The following is a 19,295-nucleotide window of genomic DNA, read 5'->3' as shown; positions in this document are numbered from 1 at the left end:
ATATAGAAACAAAAATATGATTCTTCAGTAGGTTCTTAAAAACAGTAAATTGCTGTTTACTATTTATGACATTATTGCTTAATTCATGACTACAATTTGGTGAAGGCTTTAAAATTTGACATAACCTTGCATTGATTGATTGATTGATTGATTGATTGAAACTTGTATTAATAGATTGCACATTGCAGTACATATTCCGTACAATTGACCACTAAATGGTAACACCCGAATACGTTTTTCAACTTGTTTAAGTCGGGGTCCACTTAAATTGATTCATGATACAGATCATATCTGTATCATGATGACATACAATTAGTTAGGGAACAATTTTGTAACTTCAAGCGCTTACTCTGAAAGGCTACCTCAGCAGACAAAAATGTCCAGCACGCTTGACTTAAAAGTTGCATTTCCTTGCCTTCATCCTTTAATTTCTTTCACCACCGCGGATGACACATTCAGTGGGTGTGGCCGAGCCCGAGCACGTGACAAGATGCGAACCAATCGGGAGCCCGCGTTGACGCCTAACCAACTCGCCAGATTATGGTGCGACGACCGTGTCTGCTGGCAAGGAGCGCACTCCGCTTGGGGAAAAAGTCGCTTTGTCGTCGTGGTGTTTTCCCACCGGGGAGGCGTTCTCTTGACTTGCTGTTGGAGAGGCAAGTGTTTGTGGCTAACCTTTTTTTTTTTTTTTTTCAATTTTCTGCACATTTATCAAGCGACTTTGCTTGACGCTACTAGCTAGGTTTGGCTTGTTAGCTCTCGTGACAGCTCTCGAGGTTAGCGGATGTGTGCGTGAGTGATGCTCATAAAGCTAATGTTGCATTTAATGTCATATAGTGTCACTATTGATGTTCTTTTTATGTAACTGTTTTTCTCATTTTCGTAGAACGTGCTAATTTGAGGTGAGGTGTTGGTAATATAAACTAATGCGATAGTCCACTGCATCCCCCCCTCTCAACAGGAAGTACTTCCTTATTTGTCTACATGGTCATTGGTCAAACGTTCTTGGTCTAATAGTCTGCATAGGGGGTGTGGTAGTTCAATTGACTTGCACCTTTTGGCTTAAACAGTCTCACAAAGTCATCAATGTCATCAATTTCTGCAAGCAAACCTGTATGATCCTCTTCCAAAAAGCCCAATCAGTGATATTGAGACTTTTATTAGTAGATTTCACAGTACAGTACATATTCCGTCCAATTGACCACTAAATGGATTGATTGATTGATTGAGACTTGTATTAGTAGATTGCACAGTGAAGTACATATTCCGTACAATTGACCACTAAATGGTAACACCCGAATAAGTTTTTCAACTTGTTTAAGTTGGGGTCCACCTAAATTGATTCATGATATAGATATATATACTATCATCATAATACAGTCATCACACAAGATAATCATCAGGGTATATACATTGAATTATTTACAATCCAGGGTGTGGGATGTGGAGGGTTTAGGTTTGGTTGTTATCATCTCTTTAGTCATCAACAATTGAGAACAGAGAAATGGACATTGAAACAGTGTAGGTCTGACTTGATAGGATATGTTAAATTAAAGTACCAATGATTGGTGTGGTGAAATGTGTCCTCTGCATTTGACCCATCCCCTTGTTCATCCCCTGGGAGGTGAGGGGAGCAGTGGGCAGCAGCGGTGGCCGCACCCGGGAATAATTTTTGGTGATTTAACCCCCAATTCCAACCCTTGATGCTGAGTGCCAAGCAGGGAGGTAATGGGTCCCATTTTTATAGTCTTTGGTATGACTCGGCCGGGGTTTGAACTCACAACCTACCGATCTCAGGGCGGACACTCTAACCACTAGTCCACTGAGTAGGTGTATGTATGTATGTATGTAATATGTACAGCAAGTAGTGGACATAGAGAGAGAGATCAGAAAGCATAAGAAAAAGTATCTACATTTGATTATTTACATTTGATTATTAACAATCCGGGGAGGGTGTTAGTTTAGGGTTGACGTAATCGTAATCGGTAACACCTGAATACGTTTTTCAACTTGTTTAAGTCGGGGTCCACGTTAATCAATTCATGGTATAAATATATACTATATATATATATATATATATATATATATATATATATACTATCAGCATAATACAGTCATCACACAAGTTAATCATCACAGAGTATATACATTGAATTATTTACAATCCGGGGGGTGGGAGTGGAGGGGGTTGGGGCGGGGGGGTTATCACTTCAGTCATCGACAATTATATCATCTGAGAAATGGACATTGAAACAGTGTAGGTCTGACTTCGTAGGATATGTACAGCGAGCAGTGAATATAGTGAGCTCAGAAAGTATAAGAACAAGTATATACATTTGATTATTTACATTAGATTAATTACAATCCGGGGAGGTGGGATGTGGTGGAGGGAGGGTGTTAGTCTAGGGTTGTAGTTGCCTGGAGGTGTACTTTTATTGCGGTTTTGAAGGAGGATAGAGATGCACTTTCTTTTACACCTGTTGGGAGTGCATTCCATACTGACGTGGCATAGAAGTAGAAAGAGTTAAGACCTTTGTTAGATCGGAATATGGGTATAACATGGTTTGTGGAGCTCCCCCTGGTGTTGTGGTTATGGCGGTCATTTACGTTATGGAAGTAGTTTGACATGTACTTCGGTATCAGGGAGGTGTAGCAAATTTTATAGACTAGGCTCAGTGCAAGTTGTTTTACTCTGTCCTCCACCCTGAACCAGCCCACTTTGGAGAAGTGGGTAGGAGTGAGGTGTGATCTGGGATGGAGGTCTAGAAGTAACCTGACTAGCTTGTTCTGGGATGTTTGGAGTCTAGATTTGAGGATTTTGGAGGTGCTGGGGTACCAGGAGGTGCATGCGTAAGGGTGAAAGGGTGCATCCAACTGACATACAATCCAGCACTCATGCTATTCGTGACAGGATGCACAAAAACCTTCCAGGAAACAATGCTGTAAAATGCACATTTGGGTTTTTAGGTGAGGATTTGGCCCATGTCCACAGGTTGTGCTTGAACAGACTCTGAAATGTTCCCCAATCACCAACAAATTACACATTGCACAGAAGACAGATGGACGGACAGGCGAGGGTAATTTGCAAATATTTTAAGGTTTCCTTTTTGCCAGCAGCGTTTGCCATGACACACGATACAGCCAGTCACGTACAGATGTAAACCACTCTAATCCCGCCTGGTACTCATCTACAGTCTCCAGAGCGATACACATTTTATGGCTTAATAGCTCCAAACAATGCCTAGCTACATTGTGGGACAGCTGTCTTAAAGCCCAGTCATAATATGCTACTGATAATATGCTTGCAAGATGATTTATTTCATAGGAGCTGCAAACATGAAACCACCGAATGCACACATCTTATCAAGAGTCAAATATTTTGTTTAGATTAGTGTCATCAAGATGGCCTAATCTCTTTGTTTGTTTATAAAAGTAGAAAAGTTACATCCTAGACCAGTCGGGACAGTTGCACATACTAGTTTCCACAGCAGTCAGCTTGTTGCATTTTCGCCTTAAGAGCTCCTTTGCACTCAAGGAACCAGGCCAGAGGCAGAGCAGGTCTGACGGCATGGGGCCACGCTGAAAAGTGGATTGTCAGGCCTATTAGCGACACTTGTAGTAGTAGGTTCCACCCGAACTGTTGCATCTGTTTAGGTAGTAGATAGAGATGCATGCAAATCGTATCATCTGTTTGGATGATAGCGACTTTTAAGATAGCTCGCCTCTTGTAAATCTGTCTTTGCAGGTTTAATGTGTCAAATCCCGCGTGGTCATCATAATTTATATATCGACGGTAAATAGTGTGTAAGCGTGTCTGCAGTGTACCCGATCCATTTTGTAATATTTCATTTGTACAGAGAAAGCAGAAAAACCTCAGTGGAGAAACACGGCTGCTTCATGTAATAAGTCTTTAGTTGGTTGTTACTAGTTTGTGGTTACATGGCCCAACTTGTTTAATCCTTCATGGTTACATATTTTGCCGCTGCTGATTTTAAAGACATTCATGAGTATATAGGACAGGTATTTTTTGCAGCCGCATCATTGTATGTGGCCAACAAAAGCCTGGAAAGAATGTTCGTCAATAGAGTACCTACCGGTAATCTTTTCTTGCTAAATTCTTTGCGATTTGACACAAAAAAATGCATGTACCTCATGCAATCGCATATCTTTTAAACTTAAATATTATCTAATAATGCAACAAATTTACTATCATACATTCCACAAAATGTATAGTACAATTGAATAAATACTTAAATACCTACTTCACTTATATAGGCAGCTCAGTCACCAAAATTATACCATATGAAACAGTGTTGTAAAAAAAATATATATATATTTTTTACGGTAAAGTTATGGCGGAAGTTTTTACTGCAAATGCTTTTTATAAATTTCTTACAGTGTATGCAACACAAATATAATAATAACATCCAGAGGTAATTATGTCATATTTTAATAAGGTGACCCCTTTAACAGTTAATTTATATGCAATTATTATTCAGTTACAAGCGGCCCACTGAGGGCAGCCATACCTGCAATGTGGCCCTCAATAAAAACAAGTTTCACGCCCCTTGCATATAGTCCATTAATTTGTATTATATTACCACATTCACCTGGCTCTTCATTCGGTACCCTTGCCTGCGCATTCAAATGTCTGAGACCAGGGGCGTCTAACTCATTTTAGCTCAGGGGCCGCATGGAGGAAAGTCTATTCCCACGTGGGCCGGATAGGGAAAATCATGGCATTACAACTTAAAAATACAACTACGACAACTTCAGATTGTTTTCTTTGTTTTACTCTGGACCAAAATAGAACAAGCACATTAAAAACAAACTACATATCACAAATAATCCTCTTGGCAAAACACTTCAAGTTAGTTGGAAATTCTGAGGAAGTAAATGGTGCGGTTTCAAAAACACCACAAAGAACACAATGAACTGAGACTTCATCTCAGTGTATAAAGCAATTAAACTTAAGTTAACCATGAATTGATTAACGTGGACCCCGACTTAAACAAGTTGAAAAACTTATTCGGGTGTTACCTTTTAGTGGTCAATTCTACGGAATATATACTGTACTGTGCAATCTACTAATAAAAGTCTCAATCAACCAATCAATCAAAGTCACAGCCTATCTAAGATTAAACAAAATAAAGCATAAAAACGCTTCTATGTATCAACTACCTCTTTAGTCTGTTCACTTTCTTTAAATTTGTCCAGAAGACAATATATTTTACAGAACTATATCAATGTGCAGTGTCTCATGCAGCATTCTGAGTGGGGTAACCAATTATTTTACTCCTGTTTGTTTCATGTTGGGTTGAGGGGGAGGAGTCGCAGCCCCGCTTGGTATAGTTGGTATAAACTATTTGCTTGTCTAACATAGTTGCTTTTGCAACACCCAGTGGACACCAGCAGTTTCTTTAATTTAAAAATGCAGCTCAATTTTAAACTTTGCAAACTCATCCCACGGGCCGCATGTTTGACATCCCTGCCCTAGACAGTTTTCGGGCTTTATTACCTTATCAGTTCAATGACCACCTGCTACTTGCTTCTCCCAAAAGGTTTTGTGCGATCCAGTGTTGCCATGTCGGCAAAAGCCATCTCGGAGCACACCGGGAAGGAGTTCCTGTCCAAGTATATCTGCACCTCTGCGGCAGTGCAGAACCGATTCCGCTATGCCCGCGCCACAGCTGAGACCGACTGGGCTCGCCTCACGCAAGAGCATCCTTGGCTTCTCACGGAAGTATGACAAAGCCACTTTAATGTGACTACATCTCATGAGATGATCATGCAAGGACATTTGAAATAAACTGTGCATCTTAAGGCCTCTCAGGTTCTTGTCATAGATTTTATCAAATCAAGCTAGGACGCAAGCTTGTCTTCATGTTTGCAAACTTCAAACTGGCCTTTCTCCCGCAGAAACTGGTGGTGAAACCAGATCAGCTCATCAAGCGACGCGGGAAACTGGGACTGGTGGGCATCGACTTGGACCTGCCGGGCGTTCAGGAGTGGCTCAAAAGTCGCCTCATGAGCGAGACCACCGTGAGTGTCCTGCAGCTTTTCCCTCTTTTCCATTAAGGGTACAAATAGACATATAGACAATAATGTTAGCTGCAGCCTTTTGTCCCTTTAGTGCCAGTAAGTGGATGACTTGTATTTCCCCCAAGGCATGAGTTTGCATCTACCTTTGCTACCAGGTCACAAGTTATGTAATGTGAGTGGAGGATGGTTGGTCTATTTTGGTCCACTATACATGCGAACATGCTACACCACATTGGAGTTTAAAGCAAGGCTTCGCTGTCCTTGACATGGGCTGACGTGCCTTTGGGAGGGTGTGACATTGTGTTTTGTTAAATAAACATGATGGCGTGTGATATGAAGTGTGTGTTTTCAATAGGTGGGCAGGGCAAAGGGTGTGCTGAAGAACTTCCTCATCGAGCCATTTGTTGCGCACAAGCAGGTACTTTCTTCACACACAGTGGAACCTCTAAAGTCGTCCGTCTGTTTTGGTTTTATTTGGTTACATTTTGATTAAGTTCTCCTGCACCTGTAGCATTTTAACATGCTCGACTGGTATAAAGTGTAAAATGTAGCTGAACATTGTATAGTAAAACTATTTTTACTAAAAAAACATGTGACCAAAAGAAGTAGTCAGAGTTGCACATCACACTTTTTAATGTAAGTGTGTACGTGTTACAAAAAGTTGTATAGTAAAATTTAAAACAATCTACGGATATAATGACATGAAAATGTCACATGGTGATTGTGACTAAAATTATCACAGTAATGTTAAATGTGCTGAAAAAATACTTATATACATACACTGAAATCTTTTAACCAAGTTTTATTCAATACATTAAATAAGCAACACACAATATACTTTCCTTGGTAGAATTAAAGATAGGGTCCAGCGACCTCCCGCGACCCCAAAAAGGGACAAGCGGTAGAAAATGGATGGATGGCATTGTTCTATTGTTGTTTGACTTTTTAAATATCATCATATTCTTCTGTTTTAATTTATAAAGATTTTAGAGTGTTACATGTTAAAGGGGAAATATGTTAATGTGTCTTATTTTCATGTAAGCATTTAAGCTAGCTAGCAATTAGCATGCTAGCTGCTTCTCTAGGAAATGTGCTGTGTCACTGTGAATTTTTCAAAGTGAGCTAATCAATAACGGTTTTACTATAATTGACATTTCAATCCTGGTTTATGATTAGAACGGTAATCGTTACATCCTGAAAACAATCAATTGTATACTTTGAGGGGTACTGGGATAAGCGCTCTATGAACGTATTATGTTATGAGCAGCCAGGACAGTGTGTATGTACTGCCTTTGTGGCAACAAAGCAGCTATATCACAATAAATAAACTTTCCAGTTGGATGGTTATCATTACATTTCTTCACTGGCGCTCTTCTTCACAAAAAATTATTTTTTTTCACATATTTTGGTCACTTTTCAAACTTTTAGGTGTACTGTATTGAAGGTTGATTGGAATGTACTGTATTGATTGGAACAGCACGATTGTTGCTGTGCTTGTGCGCTAAATCGCTGTTGTGTCCCCCTTTTGTTTCTTTATCCACCAGGAGGAGGAGTTTTACGTGTGCATTTACGCCACACGTGAGGGCGACCACGTGCTCTTCCACCACGAGGGGGGCGTGGAGGTAGGGGACGTGGATGCCAAAGCCCAGCGGCTGATGGTTGCCATTGATGACAAGCTCAGTGAGGATCAAGTGACACGGCAGCTGCTCACACATGTTCCTATTGAAAGGAAAGGGTAGGTGGTGCAACCCCCCGCCACAATAAAATACCCCATCTGTGCAGCTCTTACAATGACCCACATGGGCCCATTTTCAATTGGAACATTCTGAACTTTTCTGCTTTTAATTTTATATATGTCTTTCTCCTTTTTAGAATCCTGGCCAGCTTTATAGTGGGTCTCTTCAACCTCTATGAGGACCTCTGTTTCACCTACCTGGAGATCAATCCTTTAGGTAATATTCCATTACAGCTCAGCTAATTAAATACTTTAAGTGGAAAACACTGAGCGTTCATTCATCTAAATGAATTAAGTACTTAAAGCTGGCTGCATATTTGAAGATCTTGTGAGTTAACTGAATTACCTTCCAGTTGTTACCCAGGATGGCGTTTACATCCTGGACATGGCAGCTAAGATTGATGCCACGGCCGATTACATCTGCAAGGCGAAATGGGGGGATGTGGAGTTTCCGCCACCTTTTGGTAGAGAAGCTTATCCAGAGGTGAGAATATGAGCAGTTTTTTCATAATAATAATAATAATACATTTTACTTATAAGGCGCCTTTCTGGGCACTCAAGGACACCGTACAAAATCAAAACGATAAAATCAATTGGAAAAAAACAACAACAAAGATCGATAAGATTTACAGTGAATAAGCAGTCAGGAATTGGTGTGTTTTGAGTCTTGATTTAAAGAGGGATATTGAGTCTATGTTACCAAGGTCTGGTGGTAATGAGTTTCTAAAGATGATCTGAGCTGAGCGACTGAAAGCTCGGGCACCCATGGTGGACAGTGAGATGGATGGATGAAGAGGATCTTAGGGAAGGTGAGGGTGTGGCGACATGGAGCAGGTCAGAGAGATATGACGGAGAAAGGCTATGGATAGCTTTGAAAGTGAGGATAATTATTTTAAATTTGATAGTGTTTGATGGGTAGCCAATTGAGTTCTTGCAGAACAGGGGTGATGTGCTGGATTGAAGGGGTTCTGGTGATTATCCGGCTGCATAGTTCTGGAGAAGCTGAAGTTTGTGAAGTGACTTGTGAGGGAGACCAAACAGGTGTGAGTTGCAGTAGTCCAGGCGAGAGGTGACAAGGCTATGGACTAGTATGGCAGCAGTATGTGGGTTTAGGGATGGGGGAAGTCGATTAATGTTGCGTAGATGAAAGTAAGCAGACCGGGTAATGTTGTTTAAGTGAGCTTGAAAAGAGAGTGTGCTGTTGAGGATGACACCCAGACTCTTAACTTAGGGGGAGGGTGAGACAGAGGAATTTCCAAGAGTAATGGACAAGCTGTTGGTTTTAGCTAGAATGTATTGTGTACCTACAAGTAAGATTTCGGTTTTATTACTATTGAGTTAGAGGAAATTGGAGGAGAACCACAGTTTGAGTTCACTGAGACAGTATGTAAGGGAGGAAGGAGCAAGAGAAACAGTTGGTTTGGTTGAGACGTAGAGCTGAGTGTCATCCGCATAACAGTGAAAATGTATTTTAACTTTACGGAAAACATTGCCAAGCGGAAGAATGTAGATGATAAAAAGCAGGGAACCGAGAACAGAGCCCTGGGGCACACCAGAGGAAACGGGAGACAGAAGGGATTTAAATGAACGGACTTGAACAAACTGAGTGCGGTGGGAGAGATATGATTTAAACCAGTGAAGGGGTGTGTTTGTGATGCCAATACTGTGCTATCTATGGAGGAGGACAGGGTGTGAAGTGGTATCAAAGGCTGCAGTGTGATCTAAAAGGATGAGGATAGTGAGAAGACCAGAATCAGCTGCCAGGAGGAGATCGTTATTGATTTTTACAAGTACTGTTTCAGTGCTGTGCAGGGGGCGGAAACCAGACTGGAATTGTTCATATAGGTTATTTAACTGTAGGTGGGAGTGATGTCGGTTTTGGCTTGACATTGTTACTGTCCAATACAATGCACATGATCATCCATACAGTGAGTACACTCCACATTTCAGCAACCATTTTATTATATCTCTTGCGGTACCAGCTTTTTAGGCCAATGGATGTGTTGACACATTTTCAGTGGACAGCGAATGTATACTGCTACACAAGCTATACTAGTAATAATAATAATAATACATTTTATTTGGTATAGCGCTTTTCAGAGTACTCAAAGATGCTTTACAGGATAAAAAATTAAAATATAAAACAGTTCAAAGTAATAATATAACATACAGGAAATATAAAAGCAGTACATTGTAAAATACTGTATACTGTATCTACTCTGACTACTCTTAAGTATGTAAACAAGTTTGCTTTATAGCGTATTGTCCGTTAAGATGTACAACAAAAAAATGGTTGCCGAAATGTGAGGAGTATATTCACTTTGTGAGGTACTGTACAAGTCACACATGATCTGTCTCCTTGTAGGAAGCCTACATAGCTGATCTGGATGCAAAGAGTGGAGCCAGTCTGAAGCTGACGTTATTGAACCCTCGTGGCAGGATCTGGACAATGGTGGCTGGGGGAGGCGCCTCAGTAGTATACAGGTATTTTTTGTTTGCTTGTCAAGTCTTTTAAGTAATCTCCGTGCCACTGCAGCACCTAATACAAAAACCTGGATAACAGCCCTGACACAGATGATAGAAATGGAAAAAATTACATTTAGTATTAGTGCATAAGTTGTATCCAGTACATTTTTGTAATATAATTATTATATTTTTTATGTAAAACTATGCTGTAATTATGATTGTCTGTATATGTATGCATAAGAGTATGTAGAGATGGGAGTGTTTTTAACATATATATATATGTGTGTGTGTGTGTGTGTGTGTGTGTGTGTGTGTGTGTGTGTGTGTGTGTGTGTGTGTGTGTGTGTGTGTATGTGTATATATATATGTATAATATATATATATATATATATGTATGTATTAATAAAATGTAATAAAATAAAAAATATATTTTAATCTATTTATTCTTTTTACTTATTTTTGTTTAATATATGACATTTGCTGTAATTATTGTTTATTTCTTTAAAAAAAAAAGAGGCAATGGTATTGTGAAACAATTGCAATAAAGTAATAATAAATAAATAAATATATCACTGTGCCATACATTTCACTCTTGACATCGTATCTTTTCATGTGTAGCGATACCATCTGTGATCTGGGCGGCGTGGATGAGCTAGCAAACTATGGCGAGTACTCCGGTGCGCCCAGCGAGCAGCAGACATATGACTACGCCAAAACTATCCTGTCTCTGATGACTCGTGAAAAACACCCAGAAGGTGGGTGCGGGGAACTCTGCGCTATGTTTAAAAGAGACTCAAGTTGTTAGAAGTGAAGGGAAAGGTGCCACAAGCTCCCTGCTCATGCTGTGTGTGTTACCAGCAATAGAATCCATGTTTGTGAATGTGACTCAAGAGTCAAATTTCTGTCTTCACTCTTGTGCCCAGCAGGAAAGGTGCTGATCATTGGAGGAAGCATTGCCAACTTTACAAATGTTGCAGCCACATTCAAGGTGAATAGAAGGATAATACAAACTGGCCACAGCATTAGGAACACAATTCTACCTTTACAGAGAAGAAATGCTCAGTTTGGCTTTACTGAGAGAAGCACTCATGGAGACTCACACTTTCCTCCACTCGTAGCTGACCTGTGTCTTCGTCCTCAGGGCATTGTCAGGGCCATCAAAGACTACCAAGGTCCTCTAAAGGAGCACGAGGTCACCATCTTTGTTCGACGTGGCGGGCCAAACTACCAGGAAGGCCTCAGGGTGATGGGGGAAGTGGGTGAGTGGTTAAGGAAAGAGGCAGAGGCTTTAAAGCATGTTTAATTAAGAAGTTTTAATCAGTATTTTTTTTGCAGGGAAGACCACTGGTATTCCTATTCATGTGTTTGGAACAGAAACCCATATGACCGCCATTGTTGGTATGGCTCTGGGACACAAGCCCATCCCTAACCAGCCGCCAGTGGACGCACATACTGCCAACTTCCTCCTGAATTCAAGCAACAATGTCATGGTATTTTTAATGCTGCAACACTCTATGGTTGGCAAGTAGAGGTGTCATAAGGTCATTTGGGTCACGCAAGGTTATTTTAAAGCACCAACACGCGTCTTGACTTTCGTCTTCTAGACTCCGGCTACCACAAGGACCGCCTCTTTCTCTGAAGCCAGGCCGTCCAACGATATCACTTCCGCCAAAAAGTGCAAAGCAGGTCTTTCAGCAGGTAACACTAAAATGTCCTTTGCTTTCTGTTAGACGCCACATTTCACTCTCACATTTCTGCTTCCCGTCTTCCTTCCTCACATATGCTCTTGAACCCCATGATGCATTTAGTTTCTTCCTCTTTTTTCTGTTGCTGCACAATCCACTCCACTCTCTCACCCCGCCTCTTCTTCGTGCTTGTTTCTCTAAGACCCTCTTCATTCACTACTGTGGCCTCTGAAGAATGTGGTCACAGGTGATTGGAAAGGTAAGTTCTGGGTGTGCCCTCCCCTCCCCTCACTGCGCTGCTCTGCACACTTACTTGACCCAGCTTACCTTACTCGAAATATTTGTGTACATCTGCATTTGCAGTACCACTATTGCCGCAGTGTACAGCATTTGAATTCGATTTGATTATCTTCTGGCTCTACTAGGTGTTGTTAACTGTCCTTTATTACATAGCATTAACTGCAGTCTCATCAACAAATACAGATTACATTGTGCCTAAAGTATAGCTTTTAAATTGCTTTTCAGAGCAGTGCAGCAATGCTGAGCTTTGCATGCTCTCATCTGCAATGCCTATTGCTCTCATAGCTAATGTACAGTTGTCAAAATAAGTCTTTAACTAATGGCAGGAAGACACATTCATTCTTCTCTCTTGTTTTGTACTTGTTTGTTGTGTTGTTTGGTCCTGTGGGCTCTAAGAAGTGCAGGCCTCTTCAGGTTGCAACAGAGGTATGGAAGGGTGTGAAGATCCTGAACATTCTGCTTTCATCACAAACTTCTTGTCTACTTTCCCCCTGCCTTGCTTTTTTCATCTCTTCTGTGACCTTGTCTTCTCGTTATTGTGGTTTTCTGTCCTGACAAGAGTGCTGCCTCGTAAATTCCAAGTTGACTGGTTTCTTTTGCAGTTGTTGACTTATAGATTCTGAGGTCTATGGGCCTGTTAGGATATTGGCACATCTGACTGTCGGGTTTACAATGGTGGAGTATCAAGTTATCAACATAAGCATACTGAATTTAGCTTTGAAATCTGGAATGAAAATGGAAATTAAACAATGCGTTTCTCTTCCAAACTAACACGGTGATTCATCATATTAATTTCTAACAGTGTGATGTAAAGGGGTGGAACAAAATAATGCAACCTACAACTTAGAGTACTACTGTGTATGACTTAATAAGATGGAGTTTTCTCAGCTCTACGGTATATTGTTATTACTCCTGTGATTATTTTCTCTGCCTCCTGTGACTAAAATTCTCTGCAGAGCGACGTTATCTCTGTGCTCTGACCGTGTGTGTTGTGGCGCCTAACCAGCCTCCCTGCTTTCTGCGCTGCCATCATCCTATTGCCTTCCTCAATAACTGACCAAATAAAACCCTCCTCTGCACTCACAGCCAAAGCCACAACGCTCTTCAGCAAGCACACCAAGGCAGTCGTCTGGGGCATGCAGACGCGAGCCGTACAAGGAATGTTGGACTTTGACTACGTTTGCTCCCGAGATGAACCTTCAGTAGCTGCCATGGTTTACCCATTCACGTAGGTTACTCAAAATTAAATAAACCACTTTGCAATTGCACATTATTACTAGTCTACAACATACACTTGTGTCCTTGCTTGCAAGCATAGGTAAAACTTTTATATTGTTTTATTTTAGTGGGGATCACAAGCAGAAATTCTACTGGGGCCACAAAGAGATCCTGTTGCCGGTATACAAGAACATGGCCGACGCCATGAAGAAGCATCCTGAGGTGGATGTGCTGATCAGTTTTGCGTCGCTGCGCTCTGCGTTCGACAGCACCATGGAGACCATGCAGTACCCGCAGGTTGAATCATTTTCTGCTGGGCTTGTGTTTACATCAGAGATGTTGTCCAACAATGGAAAACCTCTGCTTCCAGATTCACACCATCGCCATCATTGCAGAGGGCATCCCTGAAGCTCAGACCAGGAAAATTATCAAGAAGGCAGATGAAAAGGGCGTCACAATCATTGGCCCAGCTACGGTAATCACCATTAGTTAATAAAAAAAAGGATTTATCTCAGGGATGTTTATCGTTAGTATTTTATCGACACCAATATCGATACAAGTATTCATCTGTACTATTATCGGTATTATATGTAGTTTGTGTGAACAATTTTATTACCATTTTCGTTAGCATAAGTTTGTACACCACTAACATCGTGTAACAATTCAAAACAGGGATGTGTTTTATCAACATGTGCTTTTTAAGTCTTAAATTAGTCGACTATGTGTGCAGTGCACGTTGCAATGCAGTTGTTATGGCATCATCTTGTAAAGACCACACAGATCCATCACTTTCTATTCAATACAATTACACTCAGCTTGAAAGAACAATTTTGTATGGCATAGCACACTACACATGAATGCCACACAAATATGATTTCTAGCTTGTACGTGATATATAAGATATATATAATATACATCAATACAGTCAATTAGCATGTTAGGTGGGTGTGCATTTACAAAGTGTGTTTTGATGCCACGCAATCGTGGTGCGATGGAGTGACGTCAGACGGCGATTAGGGACCTGTCGGTGGATGCCCTCTTGATTCAGAGCAACTTTTTATGCGTAGCAGCGGCACCTGAAGTGAATGTGTCAGCGCGTGTGTCATAATTACAACGATCAACTGAATAAAATAAAAACATTTATAGCAGTACATTTGTCCAGAATCTTAACGTTTCTCCGGGATGGACCCCATTAGTTACGTGCCACAAAATACCTGTACTCGGTATACAGCCCTACTCAAGATTTGACTTTTTGTCTTTTCCCCAGGTTGGCGGCATCAAGCCGGGCTGTTTCAAGATCGGCAACACCGGTGGCATGCTAGACAATATTCTCGCCTCCAAGCTCTATCGTCCAGGCAGCGTGGCGTACGTGTCGCGTTCAGGAGGGATGTCTAATGAGCTGAACAACATCATCTCTCGCACTACTGACGGTGCCTACGAAGGCGTGGCCATCGGAGGAGACAGGTGCGTTCGCCATTGGGCTCCGAAGGCAAATGCCATCCTCCTGACAAAGTCTTCATAGCTGTCCTATCTTGTCTAGATACCCCGGCTCCACATTTATGGACCACGTCCTTCGTTACCAGGACACTGCGGGGGTTAAGATGATTGTGGTGCTTGGAGAGGTGCGAGGCACTTCATCATGCTACTCTTGTATCAGTTGCATGATGATAAAACAAAGTTGACATTTTCATTCAGATTGGTGGCACGGAGGAGTACAAGATCTGCCAAGGTATCAAAGAGGGCAGGATCACCAAACCCGTGGTGTGCTGGTGTATTGGAACATGCGCCACCATGTTTGCATCAGAGGTCTGTTGGTGACAATTATAAACACAACTTTATGCAGCACGTATAGAAATAAGAAAAACAAGCATGTTTACCACGCCTTTGCTCTGGACACTGCTGCATTACATTCCACAGACTTCTACTACTTTGCTGCCTTCAGTCTTCTCTTGGATAAAATTGCATAAAATCCTTGCTGTGGAGTTTTTAAGCTGGACCTACCTTTCTGTGCCCACTTCAGGTTCAGTTTGGCCATGCCGGGGCGTGTGCCAACCAAGCGTCCGAAACTGCTGTGGCCAAAAACCAGGCCTTGAGTGATGCAGGAGCTTATGTACCTAAGAGCTTTGACGAGCTGGGTAATGTCATCAGGTGAGAATTTCATCTGGATGATTCTTGCCTAGAGCTTGTCAGTAGGGAGTTTAAGTGATATATCTGTTATTGTCCCTTTAAAACAGGACTGTTTATGATGAACTAGTGGCCAGTGGGGCCATTGTTCCGGCCCTGGAGGTGCCACCCCCAACTGTACCAATGGATTACTCTTGGGCCAGGGTAAGAACTAATCAAAACACTTCAGAAAGGCTGGCAATATGGATTGGGAACATTGATTCTGCCTGCCTGTTTTCTCCAGGAATTAGGCCTGATCCGTAAACCAGCCTCCTTCATGACCAGCATCTGTGACGAGCGAGGCCAGGAGCTCATCTATGCCGGCATGCCCATCACTGAGGTCTTCAAAGAGGAGATGGGTTTGGGAGGAGTTCTGGGACTGCTCTGGTTCCAACGCAGGTTTGTTGGCCTACTGTAGTTTCTGCTCTTTAAAGAGGATCATATCTGAGGTGTTATGCTGCGTCTAGGTTGCCTCGCTACGCCTGCCAGTTCATTGAGATGTGCCTGATGGTGACGGCTGACCATGGGCCCGCTGTCTCTGGGGCACACAACACCATTGTCTGTGCACGAGCCGGGAAGGACCTCATCTCTAGCCTCACGTCTGGCCTGCTCACCATCGTCAGTGCCCATCATGCATGCCTGATGAAGCCACTGGCATTTTTTTTTCCACTAACAAGTTTTATTCTTCCATGTTCTAGGGAGACCGTTTTGGCGGTGCGCTCGACGCCGCTGCGAAACAGTTCAGCAAATCATTCGATAGTGGCATGCTGCCTATGGAGTTTGTCAATAAGATGAAGAAGGACGGCAAGCTCATAATGGGCATCGGACACCGCATCAAATCAGTAAGCTACTCTTTGGCTACATCAAGTTACACAATCATTAACTGTTTATGGAAAAATTGACAAATAATCTTTAGTCTTGAATTAAATGACTCGTCATAAGAAAATCTAGAAATGTGGTTTCCGATTGTAGATCAACAATCCGGACATGCGGGTGCAAATACTCAAGGACTTTGTGAAGCAGCATTTTCCTTCTACTCATCTGCTCGACTATGCCTTAGATGTGGAGAAGATCACCACCTCCAAGGTATCATCAGTTTCTACCAGCAAGAGCCACACACAAAAAACCTGAAGGATGCAGTGGCCCACATTTGATACATTAAACATGCCAAAACCAATTCAGTGTAGGTGAATATGTGCTCTACTGCTTCAGACTTTGTAAAATTGCATTTTTTTCATCCTAGAAACCGAACCTCATCCTCAACGTTGACGGTTTAATTGGTGTTGCCTTTGTGGACCTACTTAGGACGTGTGGTGGCTTCACACGGTAAATTGCCTTCAGTATTTCATGAAGATGGAGAATGTAAAGCACTAATGAGCATGTTTGCGGTAGACAATGGTTGTGCACCAACTAGGGAAATTGTCTCCACACTGTTTGGCATTGTTTGTCATGTGACTCTTACATTGCTTCCAGTGACGAGGCAGACGAATTTGTAGAGATCGGCGCTCTAAATGGAATCTTTGTCTTGGGCCGCAGTATGGGCTTTATTGGTGAGTCACGCCCAGAGTAGTGTTGTCGTAACATGTCTCACCTCTTAATATCTCACCTTTTATGTGTAACACTTCAGGCCACTACCTGGACCAGAAGAGGCTCAAGCAGGGTTTGTACCGTCATCCCTGGGATGACATCTCCTATGTGCTTCCTGAACACATGTCCATGTAAGGGATGAGCGTTGAGAACGTCGCTCTCACATCTCACCTGCATAAAGTTTACCCTCCTAATCAAAGAGCTGCCTTTGGGTGGGGAAGGGTCATCTTGAGAGGCAGGAATTACATCTCGATTGAAAGTTCTGAGTAGAAACATTACATCTAGTTTTTAACGGATTAAAAGGGGAACTATATTTTAAGATTTAGTTTTTGACAATATATAAAAAAAATACTGGAGAAGTTCAGGCCAGAGCACAAGACTTGGTACTTTAAAAAAATCGGATTACTTCTCTGTTTGTACCACATTAAATTGGGTGTTATATGTTCATGCAAGCAATATTTGTCTATTTGGTACTTAATGTTAATCCTTATTTATTTTGTCGCCATTTGCCTATTTTAGGCCTTCAGGTGGTACGTATGTGTATGTTTTCTAACTATTGCACCTCAGTTTTAAGGGGAACTGCACTTTTTTTTCAGAATTGTGCCTATCATTCACAATCCTTATTTGAGACAAGAAAACATGTTTCTCTTTTTTATGCATTCTAAAAAGAAACACTAGCAAGCGGTGTTTAACAATGCAGATAATGGGGATTCGATCTATCCATCCATCCATCCATTTTCTACCGCTTGTCCCTTTCGGGGTCACGGGGGGTGCTGGAGCCTATCTCAGCTGCATTCGGGCGGAAGGCGGGGTACACCCTGGATGAGTCGCCACCTCATCGCAGGGCCAACACAGATAGACAGACAACATTCACACTCACATTCACACACTAGGGCCAATTTAATGTTGCCAATCAACATATCCCCAGGTGCATGTCTTTGGAGGTGGGAGTAAGCCCGAGTACCTGGAGGGAACCCACGCAGTCACGGGGAGAACATGCAAACTCCACACAGAAAGATCCCGAGCGCAGGATCGAACCCAGGACCTTCGTATAGTGAGGCAGACGCACTAACCCCTCTTCCACCATGCTGCCCACGGATTCGATCTAAAAACATCAAAAACCTCCAATGTTTTATATACATGCTGGAAGTATATATGTAATGTAGTAACAGGTACAGTCATAATACCATGTATTATTTACTGTATTCTGGTCATTTTAAGCATTATAGGAACATTTTGGTGGCACATTGATTTTCCAGAGCGCATCGCAATGTAGCCTGCCACCATAGCCCCCACTTCCTCCCCTCTGTTGCAAGTGTTGTGGATTCTATGTAACATGTTTGTGTCCTTATGGCTATTTAATTTGAATGAATGACAAATGACTATTTACGTCAACAATAATAGCTACTACCTATCATGGCAAACACGAGGGCTTAAGAAGCAGAATAGATGAATCCCTTTACTTGCATTGTTAGCCATCTGTTGTTTGCGATTTAGAATAGACACACAAAAAAAGACATGTGTTCTAGTCTCACATAGGGATTGTGAATTATAGGTATTTTTTTAAAGTGCAGTTCCCCTTAAAGTCATCCAAACATGGCTTCAAAACACCTTCAAGTTTTCCATTTATAAATCTCTTGTGAAGAACCAAAGTAGCTTTATTTTGACAAGACAAGTCAAAACGGGAATAGAAAGTTGTCAGTATTGCTTCTAAACCTGGTATTGTAAACTCGGTTCCGTCTGTGTAAATGCGATAACGGACCTTCTAAAAAAGAACAAGATGTGGAATGATGTTAATGGTGAACAAGCCGAGTGAGTTTCAATAATAGAGTATTTTGGAGATGAAACTATTGCACAAATGACAGTGTCCTTGCTTTAAAGATTTGACTCAATGTCAAGACATACTGTAATTTCCTAATTTACAACCTGCATTGTCTGATAATTGGTTTGCTTTTATTTAACTGTGAAAATGTTTTTTTTTGTAACACGCTGTCATAGTGGTACAATAAAACCCTTGTTTTACTTTTTATTCAAGTCATTGTACTGTTGTCCATCACCTATATTTTAAAATACGCTGGTTATCACACACAAAACACAGC

General features: G+C 41.6%; 1 protein-coding gene across 5 annotated transcripts; it reads left to right on the top strand.

Moving 5' to 3' along the window:
• Nucleotides 1–532: 532 nt before the first annotated feature.
• On the top strand, nt 533–19,230 carry aclyb (ATP citrate lyase b). Of its 5 annotated transcripts, none has more exons than XM_061966669.2 (29): nt 533–656; nt 5,562–5,743; nt 5,920–6,042; nt 6,398–6,460; nt 7,587–7,777; nt 7,915–7,994; nt 8,131–8,261; nt 10,143–10,261; nt 10,862–10,998; nt 11,170–11,231; nt 11,385–11,502; nt 11,579–11,733; nt 11,848–11,941; nt 12,625–12,654; nt 13,315–13,456; nt 13,575–13,743; nt 13,817–13,921; nt 14,714–14,910; nt 14,987–15,068; nt 15,142–15,252; nt 15,467–15,594; nt 15,681–15,774; nt 15,854–16,008; nt 16,077–16,227; nt 16,308–16,451; nt 16,582–16,695; nt 16,853–16,935; nt 17,083–17,159; nt 17,237–19,230. In XM_061966669.2, the coding sequence occupies exons 2-29, from the start codon at nt 5,585–5,587 to the stop codon at nt 17,329–17,331; spliced, it is 3,309 nt and encodes a 1,102-aa protein (XP_061822653.1). In that variant the 5' UTR covers nt 533–656; nt 5,562–5,584; the 3' UTR covers nt 17,332–19,230. The 5 variants fall into 5 exon arrangements, with proteins under 5 accessions (XP_061822653.1, XP_061822654.1, XP_061822652.1 ...); XM_061966670.2 differs by having other exon boundaries at nt 11,167–11,231; nt 12,628–12,654; XM_061966668.2 differs by having other exon boundaries at nt 11,167–11,231.
• Nucleotides 19,231–19,295: the final 65 nt, after the last annotated feature.

This window comes from Nerophis lumbriciformis, linkage group LG11 (genome assembly GCF_033978685.3).
Source record: "Nerophis lumbriciformis linkage group LG11, RoL_Nlum_v2.1, whole genome shotgun sequence".
Classification (NCBI taxonomy): domain Eukaryota; kingdom Metazoa; phylum Chordata; class Actinopteri; order Syngnathiformes; family Syngnathidae; genus Nerophis; species Nerophis lumbriciformis.
The sequence above is the reverse complement of the archived record's forward strand: the minus strand, read 5'-3'. Positions and strand labels throughout refer to the sequence as shown.